Source organism: Ammospiza caudacuta, chromosome 18 (assembly GCF_027887145.1).
Source record: "Ammospiza caudacuta isolate bAmmCau1 chromosome 18, bAmmCau1.pri, whole genome shotgun sequence".
NCBI classification, from domain to species: domain Eukaryota; kingdom Metazoa; phylum Chordata; class Aves; order Passeriformes; family Passerellidae; genus Ammospiza; species Ammospiza caudacuta.
In genome coordinates, this window is record NC_080610.1 from 13,311,925 (window position 1) to 13,326,776 (window position 14,852).

Genomic DNA, 14,852 nt, shown 5'->3' on the forward strand with positions numbered 1-14,852 from the left:
AACCGGGGGTCATGAGCGGGGCCGGAGGGCAGGGGAAGCCCATGGGCTTAGGAAGGGCCGCCCCAGCCGGGCGGGACAGCGGGGGAGCCCTGCCCGGGATCGGGGGTCGCTCCCCGGGGGTGGCAGCTCAGGGCCCCCCTCAGGCCCTGCGCCCCCGGCCCGTGCGCTCCAAGGCCGCTTGTGCTCCCTCAGGGCCGTGACGGGTGTGCGGCGGGGGAGCCTCCATGCTGAACGTGACATCCTTGAAGCCTTCCCGGCTCCACGAATGCCTGGCAGAGCTCTGGCCCCCAGTCCCCTATGAGTTCATCAGTACAGCGTTCTGCTTCGCCCCAGGTAAAAGATGAAAGTGCCGTTAACAATCGGCTCTATTTTCGGTAGGAGGGTGCTCACTGTGCTGCTGCCGGGTTGAGTCATGGACCGCAGGTGGTACCACCTCGTTCTGCAAAGGGCTTCAGTCAAGGGCCACAGGTGGTACCACGAGCATAAGGAACTTCTTGGAATGGTCTCTATTTATAAAAGAAACATAGCTCAACTAAAAATAGACCCCTCGAGTTTATTGTGAGAGAATTTGTCACTTCCTTGTGTTGAAATGCATTCCATGTCTCACCTTTTGTAGGCATTTAGCCCCGATCACAAGAACAGCATCATTAGGAGGCAGAGACAGGAGCTCAAGCTTTTAATTTCAGAACTGAAAGATCGTGACAAGGAGCTCAATGACATGGTGGAAGTGCACGAGAGACACATCCAGGCCTGGGAAGATGATCGCCAAAAAATACTGACTTTAGCAGAACGATGCAGCGTGTTAACTAGTAAGTGCTGTGATGTAAAGAATGACATCTTGGTCTGTTAAATATCTCCAGGTGCTTCAACCCCTCCATAAGAGTTTTGCATTACATAAGGAACCATTTCCTACTCTTTTGCCTTAAATTGTATTGTTTCTCTGAGATCTAAACTTGCACACTGGTGCTGAAGTGATCTGATCTTGAAGGGGCTGTGATGATCTGACTCTTTCTTGTCTGAATGTGTGAATTGCTTCTGTGAATTCTTTAAAAAATAATCTAATTAAATAAATGTGGGGGAAGAGAAAAATGTGCAGCATGCTGGTGATTTACAGAGCCCTGTGCCCCGAGGCTCTGCTGCACAGCTCTGAACAAACACAAAACACCTGGTGGCTCTGAACAGTCTCAGTTCCTGCAGTTCATGCAGTTCCTGTTCCATCTGACCTGGGCACCCAGGGAATCCTCCTTCAGAGCAACATAAGAATCCAGATCTGAGTTGTGTGATTTTAAAACACTAGGTGGAATTATTTCTGAGAGTTAAGAAATTGCATGACAGCCTCTGAGCTCTTTTCTCACATATAACTTTGTCTCCTTTCTTTTCAGGTGAGCTGAATGAGAGAAATGCCATTATAAAATCACTGACCAAAAAGTTAAAGTTATTAGAATCCCAGCATAATGACAGTAAGATAACACTCGAAAGCACACAACAGAAGTTTAAAGAGCTCACTCAAAAAGTCACAGATTCATCTGTTCACTGCCAGGCTCTGGAGGTAGGGGTTGAGTGATGGTCTGGTTTTGTAATCCATGCATTTACAGGGTGCCTGTGATGAACTGTAACATTCCAAAACTGAGACATGTAGTTAAGACCCTTTATCACAAACAAGTTGGGGAGCAATTTTTATTCCAGTCCTCTTTTCTCCAGTTTGCTCAGGATCCCGCATTGCCACTCACAATGTTTAAATAACGTTGTGGACGCGTTTACTGGGAAAAAATGAAATCTTTGAATCACTGAAGTAATGGCTGATACTTATTTCTGTTCACTAGGAGAAAAATCAGAGTCTCCACTGCTCAGTTTTGGAACTGTCAGCTAAAACAGGCCAGCTGCAGGCCAGGGAGCAGGAGCTTCTCTCTATGCTTCAGATGAAGGTAACATCTGTAACATCTGCCAGCTCCTGGGCACTAAATCTGACTGCCACAAGGCTTCTGTCCCTGGTGATCTCACTCATGGTTAATTCTTAGGCTTGTTTGAGAAGGGAAAAATGATCAGCAATAAACTGCTTTGTTTTCATAAACAAGCTTGCTTCCAAGATTTAATTTGGTGGGTTTTTTCCTCAAAATCTCAGAAGGAAGTTGGGGATCACTTTACTGTTGTTTTGTCCAAACCCATCCATGATATTAAAAATTAGATTTCATTGTGTTTCCTATTTCAGGACAAGGCCTTAATTGAAACAACTGATCAGATTACTGAGGTCACCTCTAAATTTAAAACCCTGGAGAATGCCCTGCGTACAGCAAAGCTGGATGAATTCACTCGCAACAGGGAGCACCAGGACCTCAAGGTGACACTCAACGATGTCATGAGCCAAGTAAATAAGATGAAAGGTAAATGTTTCTGCTGGGCACCTAATTTAGTGTAGGGCAGCACAATTCCTGTTCACTCTGGGAAATGCTACATTTTGTTTTGCAGACATCCTCTCTGAAAAGATGAAAGAGAGCAGCAAGAACCAGGAAGAAATCAGTCACCTGAAACAGGAAAATGGCTGCTTGAGGAGTGAGCTCATCCTGGCAGGTGAGGGTGGGCAGTTGGCCTTTCATGCCTTGGCTTTCAACATTTCAGAGACTTCTGGGCAGCAATTCACTGAGATCTGTGAAGGAGGTAGCTTGTTACCTGCAGTTTAATAAAAGTATATCCCTGGTGTGCCATTCTTCTGTGGAAGCAATATCTGGGCCTCCTGCAGGGACATTTTATAAGATCTTGTGAAAGCACAAAGTTCACCAAAGTGATTACACAGGGAGGAGTGAGTGGCTCAGGGGACTCTCCTGAAAATGTTGAGACTTTCTCTTCTCTCTTATTTTCTTTAGGCGATGGCTTTGGTTTAGGCTGGTTTAATATGCAGGCCTTGGTAAACTGCATCTTGCTCTCCATGATACCTTTGGTTTTGGGTGGAAGAACATCTGGTGGATAGGAAAGGTCACTGCAATATTCTTGGGGACAACCACAGAGACCTTGAAAGATTAGGTGGCCAAAGGTGTCCTCTGCTGTCAGATAATTTCCTTGCCTATCATTTTTAGTCTGCTGTTTGACCTTTGTCAGATACTGATGCCATGTCTCATTATTTTAAAACCAATAAAATTGGGAATTGTTTTGCTGCACTTCTCTCTACATGCATGAATTAAAATTAACTAACTGAATTTCCTTTATGCTTTCCTCTTTTTTTTTTTTTTCTCTTTCCCTTTTCTTTTTTCCTTTCTAAAAACATTAAATAAATCAGTGAGTGAAGCACAGTATTGCTACTAGTAAAATGAAGCCAGGTGCTGAGGGAAAGAACAAGGAAAATACTTGAATTTTTGTTTTCTTGTGGGTTTTGTGCTCATTTTATCTGGAGGAGAAACAGGTCCCATTGATCTTAGGAAAATGCTTTTGGTTTGTTTCAGTACCACCTCCTACTGCTGCAGACACAGCATTAGCAATGCACTGACTTTGTGTCTGTTCACCTGAAGTAATAAAAACAATTATTATCTTTCGAAACAGTGGAAGAAGCCCAGAGAAAGGATCAACTTTTTCAGTTTGCCAAGTCGAAGCAAGTGCGGATTGAGAGGGAATTGTCCAGTTTGCGACAGGTACAGCCCCGGTTGTGTTCCTGCTCGAGGTCAGAGGAGCATTTGCAGGAACATCAGACCTGTGTGGAGCACTGTAAAAAAGTTAGATCTACATAGTATTCATTAAGGAACAAAAATCTGTTTGTGCCTTGCTGAGATCCCTGTAGAATGTTGATTTATTTCATTTGAGTGACATGAAGGGCAGCAGGTTTGGGACCACACGCCTGCCCAAGGTGAGCTCAGCACAGTAAGGGACACAGTGTCCTGGCAGGTCTGTTTTTCACAACCTAGACCCTGTGTGTTCACCTGCTCTCAGCTGAGGTTCTCAAACCATGTTCCATTTTTTAATTGCAAATAATTGATGGGTAGTTACCTTCTCCATTAGCCTCACAAAAAATCCCCTGCAGTCCAAGCCAAATCCCATGATCATCACCCATGTCCTGTAATTCTGTAGCTGTGAACAACATTATAACAACACGTATTAAATATCAGGTAACAGTAATGATATTTTATTTATTGTTCAGTGTTCCACCTTAGAAGAATATTCTAATCTTCAAATAGAAATTCTGTTTATTGCTGCAAACCATTATTTTCCTAAATATATGCAGAGATGATCTCTTAGATTTGGAAGTCTTTGTCAATAATTTGACTACAGGCATTGATTTATAAAAACATTTTGAGGATGTTTTTGGTACTACCTGGTGATGATTTCCTGCGCCCAGACATTCACCAGTGCCCCTCACTGCCTCTGACAGGTCTGTGTGAAACAGCAGCGGGACTTGCACTTCCTCCATGTCAACTTTGATAGCTCTCAGGAATCCAGGCAAAAACTTGAAAATGCATCGAGTGGAAAGAGGTAAAGACATTTTAAAATTTTTTTTTCTTAAATAGTTTGTCCTCAAAGAGAGACTTCACTGTTGAGCCCCAGCTAACATCCTAGCAGGGGTGTGTGCTGGGCCAGGATGGCTTTGCTGGACTCGACCACAAACATGCAGTGAAGCTGTCAATACCTTGTGTTTTATTTGGTCAGGAGAGACCATGGGCATCAGGCACAGAGCAAGTGTTGTAGCAGGCCAGACAGCTCATGATTTTTTTTAGAAAGTGAAATAGTCTGGTGGTTGGGGTGTTAACCTGGCTTCCTACTGCTTTTATTTAAAAAGCAAAGTTTATTTTAGGAAGTAAACTTAGAGAATTGGTGCACACCCTGGAGGTTCAGCCAGAATCACCATACTGTGATTATAACATGAGGGAACTCTCAGACTGGTTTTGAAAAGCAACAGCCAAATCTGGGCAGATTTTCTGTGGGGTTTTGGCAGGGTACAGCTGCCTGGTGGTGTGTGAGCTGCTGCAGAACCCTGGCAGAGCCTGTGTTCTGTAGAGCTTTAGGAGTGCACTTGGGGATGCTCTTTACCTGCAGTGTTTCTGACTTGTTTTTGTCGTGCCGTTGTAGCTCAGGGGCCACATTCTCTGCCTCTGAAAGCCCCAGCAGCAAGACAGACAAGGGTAGGACTGAGGGCAGCCACGGGATGTGCGAGGAGTGTGGAACTGCACCAGTTCCAGCAAGTAGGGTAAAAGCCACCCCTGAGATGTGTGAAGTAGATAATAGACAGTTACTGAATGCTTCAGACTTGGAAACTGCCTCAGCGTTGTTAAACCACTGTCAAAAGGCTGTGAAAGGCTTGGCCCTGCCTGTGGAAGAAGGAGAAAAGCAGGATGTTACATCAAGCTTTGATGAGCTAGACAGTGAAAAAATTCATGAGGTAAACAACACGAGGCCATTGAGAAACAGGGAAATTGGAGAGAATGAAGTGAAAAGCAGAGACCAAAAAACCTTTGAGGTGTCTTTGCCTTCGTATGATCGTTGGCTTAAAATCAAATCTCGTGTAGATTTGCAAAGCACTTTAATCCAGAGCAGCACCACGTCTGACAAAACTGATAATGGAAACAAAACCTGGGAAGAGAGATCTGACACTGAGTCTGGCCAAAAAAGCACAGAGACTCCTGCCACTTGCAAGTCTGACTCTGACTCCAGTATTAGTAACTTCATTTTAATTAAAGACACACAGTGGAAGCCACTCTCAGATCTGGAATGGCTGGAGATTTTCAAGCCCAAAAAGAGAGATGGAAATACAAGCCGTGGAAGAGATTACAGCTGTTTGGAGACTGCACAAGAGATGAAATGTACCTGCTCACAAAGGTTATGAGTTTGTTGCCTTTAAGAAATAAGCATAAGCTAGACTATATAGAAATTTAGGTGTATAAGCTCTCAGTATTAGCTCAAGCTATGTTTAGAGTAACTGCTGTTTTAAATTTAGTTTTTCGACCTGAAAAGTAACAAATTTAAAATAAAAATAGCTCTTAAAGTATCATGATTCTATTTTTATGCATTTATTTTTTTTTCTTCTCTCTTATCCCCAAGAGCTGTGTGGGCAGGATAAGCTGCAATACCATATAACTTAGCCAAATAAACTAATTGAGAAAATCTTTAAGATTTTTTGAAATCCCAGGTGCTGCTCATAACTCTGATGGGTAAAATATGTTCTGATCAGAGCTGGACTTGTACAGTGATGTTTTCTGTGAGGCAAGAAACAGATGCAGGTTTTGTGTGATGCTTTAGTGACTGTGTTACTTCTATTGAGAAATCACATCTTGGCTGGGCAGGAATGTAGGGCACAGCTCTGAGCACAGGCTGCTGCCTCTGGCAGGGCAAGAAATGAGATGGCAAGATTTAAAGGACAGCAATCTGTCCACTCTCCAGCTCGTGGGACTCTATCCTTCTGTTTGTGCTGTGGGAGGAGAAGGACATGTGGTTGGGGACAAGCAGGATGAGGTTCCTAATGCTGAGAAGTGTCACAAGAAGACCCAGGTGCCTCAGTGATGTTGGAATGTCTCCGAGATAAAAAACCTGCTCTGCATTTACAGAAGTGGCTTTGTGCCTGCATGAGCAAAGGCATTCAGAGCTGGGACTTGCTGTGGATATGTTGTGTTGGTTCCCCTATTTCTGTTCAAAAAATTGATTTACCCAGCTCTATTTTAGAAGGATTTCTGAAGTTTCACAGCAATTTCATAGCTGCTTTCTAGCCAGAGGAGAGGAGCCTTCCAGCTGGTGGTTCGACAAGCACAGTAAATGAACAGCTGTTTAAACCTGCTCACAGTGTTTGCCAGCAAGCCTGCCCAGCATCCAAACAGATTAATGTTATGGAATGGGAAGATCTGATGTATGGGTGCTTTCATTCTGTGTGGCTTTTGAAACAGAAATATTGTAGGAATTGTTGCTGCAGTGAGACAGACCTGTTCAGAAACAAGGTGAATGGGCAGCCACTGAAAAAGAATGCTGGCCTGGCACATTCCCATGTGCCTTAGCTGAGCTTCACTCTCCATGTGGGCTCTCTCTAATTTCCACTGCCTATAAATCATTGGAAAGACTCCACTCCCCTTCTGCCTACCCTGACCTTCCTTATCAGCTCCCCAGCAGCACCAGTGACACACTGCCATCTCTAAATCCCTTTTGAGGCTACATCATGAAAGCTGCTTTCACTTTTTGTCTTGCCCTATTTGTGTTGTCCTTGAGTGAATTTTAAGGGGGAAAGGAACAAATTCAACCTGGGCAGTGCAGCTAGAAGGTATCCTCCAGGTAGGGGGCAGCTGTGCTACCCATCTGGGATTTGCTGCTGAGCTCTCCACTTTTCTTGATGGCCACATTTGGTGCTGGGGCCCTGCTAATTGGAGATGGATTGGCTCAGTGCAAATCCCTGACTGTCTGCTCTCCAGCCTCTGCTGACTCGGACTTGGCAGGCAATAAATCCTCACCCTACATGGGAGGAAGGCAGGAGCATTGCTTCTGTGAAGGGATTAATGGCACAGACCAGCACAACATTCCTCCTGGGACTTGGATCTGGATCCTCCAGTTTTCCATTGCTGCTTTCAGAGTGCTGATGATGTAGTTTGTGTTTAGGGAAGGGTGCTGGCACCTCCCTGTCATCCCAGCAAATATTTTTGCCATGAGTTCCTGAGTTCTGGAACAGCCAACAAGGAGGCTGTTAACAGTCAAATGCCTTCCCCAGTGGCAGAGGGGATTGTGAAATCCCAGAGTGCAGGAATCATTTCTGTGTGCTCTGACTGGGTGACTTCATTTATGTTGGGCCAACATTTGCTGCCTTTGGATTTTTATCTCAATTCTCATTTTACAGATGGAGCATCAGCAGGTACTTGTTGAGTCTGCCTGGGCTGGACTAAACCACCCATTCCTGAGCCATTTCCCTGCCTCACAATCAAACCTGTGTCCCCTTCCTTTCCAACCTGAGTGTTTTCCCTGCTCATCTCATCTCCTCACATCCCTGTTCCAGGCTTGTTCCCTCACATTTCCACAGAACCTTTCCTTGTCAGAAACACAGATATGAGCTTTTCTCTCTTAAAAGAGAGCCTGTTTTATCCCAGTGTTTTATGGGAGAAGTGAAATGGGACACAGCAGACACTCATGAGCTGGCAGCTTTCATGAGGGCTTTTTCCTAGATTGAATGTCAGTTAAAATGCACCTATTTTTAACAGTCTTGCCAGGCATGGAATGCACTGTTACACCAAATTAAGTATCTAAAGAGTATCTACTGAAATGTCATCAATTCAAAGAGAATATTTGCTTTAAAATACACATCTTTTTTCATTGTTTGCCAGTCCAGGCAGGGCTAGCACTCTGCTTCTGTCATGTTCAGAAGTTGATTAATGTGGTTTGCTTCTATATTTAAAAATAAATAAATCCAAGCCTCTTTGGGAAAGCTCTCCTGTGATCTCTGACATGAGATGACTGTAAAACTGTGAAATTCCTTTGAAAGGTACACCTACAAATGTGAATTTGCCTAATGGTTGATTAGAACCAAAAGGATTTGGGTGTGAGAAGGGAGTGAGTAGCAGAAATTGGGAAGAACAAAGTTTTGTCTTTTGTGTGCTCTTTCAAGGTTAAATACACACTCAAACACTTGGTCATGGAGCTGGTTGGGACTGGTTGAAAGTCAAACCCTGGTCCTCAGAGGATGAAAGTGATCCAGGGGAGCTGTTAAACATTGGAATGCTCTTAGGAGCAGGGTAATCTCCCAAGCTTCTTGCTTTCCTTGGCCCAGGGCCCACAGTTATTTATGTTGTGCCATGATTTCCCCTTGAAAGTTTAAAAAGGATGGTGATGCTGCTTCTGCCAATGTCTTAATTTTTTTTTAACAGTGAAGAAAGCGTGGATCTGGATTCCCTCCGCTTGGCTTCTCCTCTCTCAGCATCCTCTGAGAAGAGCAACAAGACTCAAAGTTCTGGGAAATTATCTGATTTGGATTCCCCTCTGGACATCAATGACCTGGCAGTGACCAAACCAACAAAGAGATACTGCATGAACACAGTCAGTACCTTATTGCACAATGTCCTTGACTGATTTTGAGGGGAATTATGGGCAATTATGACTGATGGTAGGAATGCAAATGTCTCCAGGCATGGAACAACTGGGGACTCAAATGGTGAGACAGCAGGCTAATGGCAAAGGTGATAACATATTTTTTTAAAAACAGCTCCTAGTTGCCTCAATATGTCTTGGACAACATAGGTATAAATGAGTTTTTAAAAAAAATTAATAAATTTTTAGAATTAAAAGCTTGAGGAAAATGCCAGCTAATTGGTAATTCCACTAAATATCTGGGTACACGTGGATGCAGTTATCAGAAGCTATTGGACATGGTTTCTTCCCTGTTCTGCTTCTCTTTCTCATTTATTCTCCCCTCTATCCTTGAAGCACCTCTCTTGTGAGTGCTTAATACACCTGCATGTGGAAATCTGTTTGAAATGGCACTAGGAGAGAGCTCTGTGTTTATCAGAAACACCAGCAGTTAGACACAGTCTGTTACTTTGCAGTGCTTTGAACAGAAACATTTCCAAATCAAAATGCTGATTCTTGGTGCATTATAATCCATTGAAATCCTCCAATAAAAAGATCCTTCCCTAACTCTGGCTCCCTGTGTGTGTCCTGCAGGACACCAGTTCCCTGTTCTGGAAGCTGGAGCGCTCGTTGGCCCAGTCCCGACAGATGCTGACTGATCTGGAGCTCAGCCTTCTCCACACAAGCATTCCCAACACCACCAACAAGAACAAGGTACAGATTGCTCTCCCAGGACGAGGGTGGGGTCTCAGGGATGCTGATTGGGAACATCCTTTCCCTTATGCTGGGCTTGCACTGCATTAGCAAAGCATGAGGAGGATGTTGGTTATGAAGAGACACTTCCTGCATGCCTTAGTGCTTGAATTTTTTATAGGATTCTGTTTGGCTGCTCAAGGTCATGACAGGATTTGACTCCTGCATTTGTCTGAACAGATGGAAGGCAGAAGTCATTTTGGGGCAAGCTGTAGGAGGTCTAGAAAAAAGTGAGCACTGGTTCTTTCTGACCTGAGACAAATTAGGTGATTTCTCAGGCTCAGCACACACTCACTGCTCTGCTGTCCCAGAGACTCTCAGTCAGAACTGGTTTATTATAATATTCATGGAAAGGAGGGCAGTATAGGGAATATATAGGATACTTTGGTGTGAATTTAAACCAGAAGCTCAGCTTCAAGAAAGGCAGAGTTCTTGTGGGTTGGTAGTTTTAGCTCCTTCATTGCAGGGTCAGAGACTATATTCAGTGGTCAAAGAAAAGAACCTGTATGTAGCTGTCATAGCAGTTTATTTTATGAGCACAAGTGCTGATAAAGTTCCTGTTGAGTATTTGGGCAGCAGAAGTAATCAGAGAAAGGGTCACTTGTTTGGTGGGTAAATATCCATAAGAATTTCTATCTTGTTTGACAAGGACATTGTACCTTTTGTCTCCAGCAATGGGCACACTTGTGCTGGTGTATATCCCAAAGGGAGGATTTAGGCTCCTGGTTTCAGAGCAGTGCTGAACCCTCATCTTCATCCTCACACGTTTCACCTCCCTGTAAAAAGTTGCACTTCTTTTAGCCTCAGATGAACCTGGCCAGAAGAACATTGCTGTAAGGAGCAGACAAAGCCATTTTTATAACATTCACAACCATAAACCCTTCGCTGTGCTGGGCCTGACTGGAAAGGTTGTGTGCCAGCCTTTGCAGAAACTGAAAGGATATTTTGTTCAGAAGTTCCTCTGCAGGATTTCATTCAGTGGCAAAGACAGCAGCAGTTTAGTCTTTTGCAAAGCCTCCTGAGTAGGAGGATTCCTGAAAAGCTCCCTGCACACAGGGCTTGCTTGTGGCTCTTGCCCAGCCCCATCAGCTGTCTGGCTCCTGCTCACTGCTTGGCACGTCACAGCTCAGCTCCTCTGTCTGCCATGACTCTGCTTTAGGATCTGATGCTGCATTTTTGAGCTTGGAAATTGGCTTCTCCTTCAGCTTTAGTGGGTAGAAAATGAAGCAAACTCATGTGCAGTGGCGGGAGCAGATCCTGAGCCACATCTGTGCAACTTTGATCTCCTTTCAGAGCAGTTCTGGGCAAAAACTCGTCAAGCATGTTTGAGTTAATGTATGCAGGCCAGCTAACCTGTGCTGAAAACCAGGCTCACCTGGGGCTGTTCTAAACTGAGCTTTAGAATGGAATAAATATGAGATACAGCCTTTGGAATTGAATCAGGGGGAAGTGGCACATGTTGGATTCTGTGCCCTGCTGGGGTGCGGAGGAGAAGGGGGAATTAAGAACTGTACCCCTGCTGCTCAGCAGCTTGAACCTGGCAGCTCTGGAAATTTTATTCTCTGAGTCCTTTGATTTCCATGTGATGTTTTTACATTACAATAGAAACAACAGAACTCTTCACAGAAGCCAGTTACCTGCTGCAGAAGAAAGAGATGCTAAGTTTCTTTTTTTTTTTTTTTTTTGTGATGTTCCCTGAGCATGAAAGTGTTTTCAGCTTGATCTTTTTTTGTTTGCTTCCCTCTTTATAAATGCATCTGCAGTATTAATACCCTTTATGGATTTTTGAGATGGGCCTAGCACAGGATTCTAAGTGCATTTCCAATAAAACTCTTGTGAGTACTGTAACAGCAAACAGATATTAAGTCAAGTAGTTCCTTCAGCCAAATAATTAAACTTTTGTGAAGGGTGTTCCTCATCCTCAGGGCAGTCAGATCTCACAGCTTCATTCCCCAGTACCTGCACTCTCCTTATTGTAGTTAAAACCCTTCTGTGTGTTACAGATAACAGGATCAAGGATGTGAACATTGTTGAATGAGAGATTGGGAAGGTTTTTCCAGTGCCAAGGCCAAGGGCTGTTTTAGGATACTGTTCCTGGGCTCAGAGCCCCAAAAGTAGAATGTATTGAATAGAGCTGTTTCAGAACATCCAAAGCAGCCTTGCCCACAGCAGATTGTTTTTTTCTTTTTGAATCAGGAAATTTCTCACTCTCTGATTATTTGTTCTCCTATTGTGGATTGGATGCTTGCAGTAGGCACCACCTTGTCTGGTTCTGAGGACAAAAGAGTAACCAGATATGGTTAAAATCCTGAATACCACATGAAACTGAATAAGAACCAGCAACAATGAGGACAGAAACTGGCAAAAAAAAAAAAAAAAAAAAAAAAAAAAAAGGAAGAAGAAAATAAATCTCCCAGTGCTGACACAGCCCAAGCTGGTGCCTGCAAAGGGAGGTTACCCCACAGGCAGCTGGGGCTGACACTGTGTGACAGGATCAGCCTCCATCCCGTGGGGAGCTGGTGCTCAATTCTGGGATATCCCAGCTGCAGTCCCTGGCTGGTTGTGCCCTGGGCAGGGGAGTCAGCCTGGTTTGTGTTCTGCTGGCTCTGCATTAGCCTGGAGACACTGAGACTGCTCTGAGAGCCATGGGACTGCAGCTGAGGGGGCACCTGGGGAGATGGGTGCTGAGCAGCTGCAATGCCAAACCTCCCTGTGCACTGAGAGAGCTCTTCTGTTCCTGAGCAGCCCTGAGATAAAAGCAGCCTGGGGTTTTATAGGTGAAGCCAGCACTGTGCCTTGCATCCTGAAACCACTGATGTTACAAAGCTTCAGGAGCAAATCCCCAAAAGTGCTGAGCCCCGTGCTGAGGCAGCAGAGTGGGGCTGCACGCTGAGCCTACAGAAATAATCACATTTGCCTCAAAGTGAGAAAGAGCTGGTGCAACAAACACACCACAATCCACTGTAGATCCATGACAGGCGTGAGGGGCTCTCCAAGTCACTGGCTAATGCATAATTCTCATTTTCTTTCTGTGTTAAAGGGCACTGAATCACCGTGATCAGTTAGATCTGAAGCAGAGCAGGTCCAGAAATAACCAAACATTTGTGCAGTTTCATATACAGAAGTGATTGAATTGATTTTGGTTGTGTTTGTTTGGTTTTAAATTGCTTTGAAACTCATTTGAGGGCAGGTGCACTGACAAACATCAGGGCAATTTCCTCCCTAGCTGCCAATGATTTAGCCATTCTCATCAGTCAGTTGTTTTGCCTCTAGAGAGAGGTTGGCTGGGGGAGAGTGAAGAACTCAGGAGGAAAGCAGTGAGGAGAAGGCTATTTTCAGTTTTGGACACCATGTGCCAGTGCTCATAAATGGTGACTCAGTGGCTGGGCTGGGGCACAAAGATCACTCCTTTCCTGAAAGCCAACTGGAAAGGTTTTTTATTTCCCAACATCCCAGTGCTGGCCCTGAGACTGTTCCCTTTCTGTGGAGTATTTTGTTTACCTTTACCTCTTTATATTTTACTCCATGTTCTTATTCTGTTCACAGTGTGAAAATTTGTGTAGTAAATTCACACAAGTGTGGTTGCTTCAGATATTTCAGAAGAAATGTTCCTGCTTTTTAATAAAAATCTTTTCCATTTTCTGCAGAGGAAGAAGTTGGTTCCAACACAGAGGTAATTGTGAGGACTGAAGACATTGACCCAGCAGATATAATGGAAAGTTACCTCATTTTTTTTTCCCTTGGTCCTCTTGAGTGTTTGAAAGACCCACAAGTGGCAAGAAGATCTGACTCTGCAGGAATGTATTTTATCTTGAAATAAAACACAGAATTATGCCAAGATTAACAGAGCTATTTTTATAGCTGAGAGCTCAGGTTAAACACCAGTTTGTTTTTTAAAAGTCTGAAGTGTGTAATTGTTACAACATCGGAACTATTTTTCTTTTTTTTTTTTTATGGTGGCTCAGAAATATTTATAGAGTATGACACAGCCAAGCATTCTCCTTTTTTTTTTTTTTTATAGCACATTGTTTTTGTTCTGGATTTCTTGCCTTGTAGAGAGAGATGAATAATGTTTATAGGAAGTTCCCAATTAGTGTTGCAAGCAGGAACTGCCTCCGATGTTGCTGAAATGGGAGAGCTGTCACCCACAAGATGGGCACAACTTTCCATACTCAGGAGCTGGTTTTTCCCAAAATGTTTATGGGATCAGGTGTGTATGGCCTCTGTTTGCACTGTAGAGGTAGCCAAGTATGATGTGACCTTTTTTTTAGCATTTCAACTGGATTTATGTTTGCTGATTGGGCAAGATGTGCTGTTATCACAACCTGAACTTGCTTTTTAACGAAGAGATCAAATAAGCTGATAGAGGTGATACTTTGCTGTGTCTCTCTTGCCCATTTAACACATTTAGCACTTGATTTCTGACATTTCTCAGCACAGACACGAGTGGGCTGCCCAGTCCTGTGTGGGTTGGGAGCACTTTGGGACACCAGTGCCCCTCCCACAGCCCTGTGCCAGCGTTTTTCCTGCTGGGGGAGCCAAGGGTGGGAGTTTCTGCTCCATCCACTGCCACCAGTTATTGCAGAGAAACACAACACTCTGTGGATTCCCCTTGTTAACTCTTTCATTTCATTTTCTGCTTTCTCTTTAATTACTCCAGTGACAGCCTTTCCTGCAGGTATTAATGGCCCCAGAATGAGGCCAGTTCTGATGGGAGCTGCTGTTCTCCTGACTCTCTCCCTGCCTGCTCACCAGTGTAACCCACAGGGAAGCTCAGCTGCTCCAGCTCTTTCCAGGTTTCCTCAAGCCTTTACAGTGCGTTTATTCCTCTACCTGCACAGAACCTTCTCAGGCTCCATCCTCACAATCTCCTGCTCTGGGTATGAAAAGAATTCCCCCTAAAAAGCCAATGATGACAATGCCATGATGCTCACCCTGAAGCTGTGCAGCAGCTACACAGAGAAATTGGTGCAACTTCCAAGCAGCAGCTGCATTTAAATGGTTTTGAGGTTATGGGATGAACTCACTGAGTTTAAACCCCTGGAGAGTTTAAAATGATGACTTTAAAATCAATATAGAAAACTGAGCTC

General features: G+C 44.1%; 1 protein-coding gene across 1 annotated transcript; it reads left to right on the forward strand.

Annotated features, from left to right (window-relative positions):
• The first annotated feature begins 224 nt into the window (after positions 1-224).
• Positions 225-13,599, forward strand: CCDC62 (coiled-coil domain containing 62). The gene is made up of 12 exons (XM_058816739.1): positions 225-333; positions 617-809; positions 1,383-1,549; positions 1,824-1,925; positions 2,210-2,381; positions 2,467-2,568; positions 3,532-3,620; positions 4,355-4,455; positions 5,050-5,796; positions 8,811-9,000; positions 9,604-9,723; positions 13,410-13,599. The coding sequence occupies exons 1-12, from the start codon at positions 298-300 to the stop codon at positions 13,437-13,439; spliced, it is 2,049 nt and encodes a 682-aa protein (XP_058672722.1). The 5' UTR covers positions 225-297; the 3' UTR covers positions 13,440-13,599.
• Positions 13,600-14,852: the final 1,253 nt, after the last annotated feature.

Bases quoted from the DNA above. Each gene is read 5' to 3' on its own strand.
- CCDC62 (XM_058816739.1), top strand. From the start codon at position 298: ATGAGTTCATCAGTACAGCGTTCTGCTTCGCCCCAG. The intron at 334-616 runs GTAAAAGATGAA...CACCTTTTGTAG, and splicing joins AGCGTTCTGCTTCGCCCCAG to GCATTTAGCCCCGATCACAA. The intron at 9,001-9,603 runs GTCCTTGACTGA...TGTGTCCTGCAG, and splicing joins TCAGTACCTTATTGCACAAT to GACACCAGTTCCCTGTTCTG.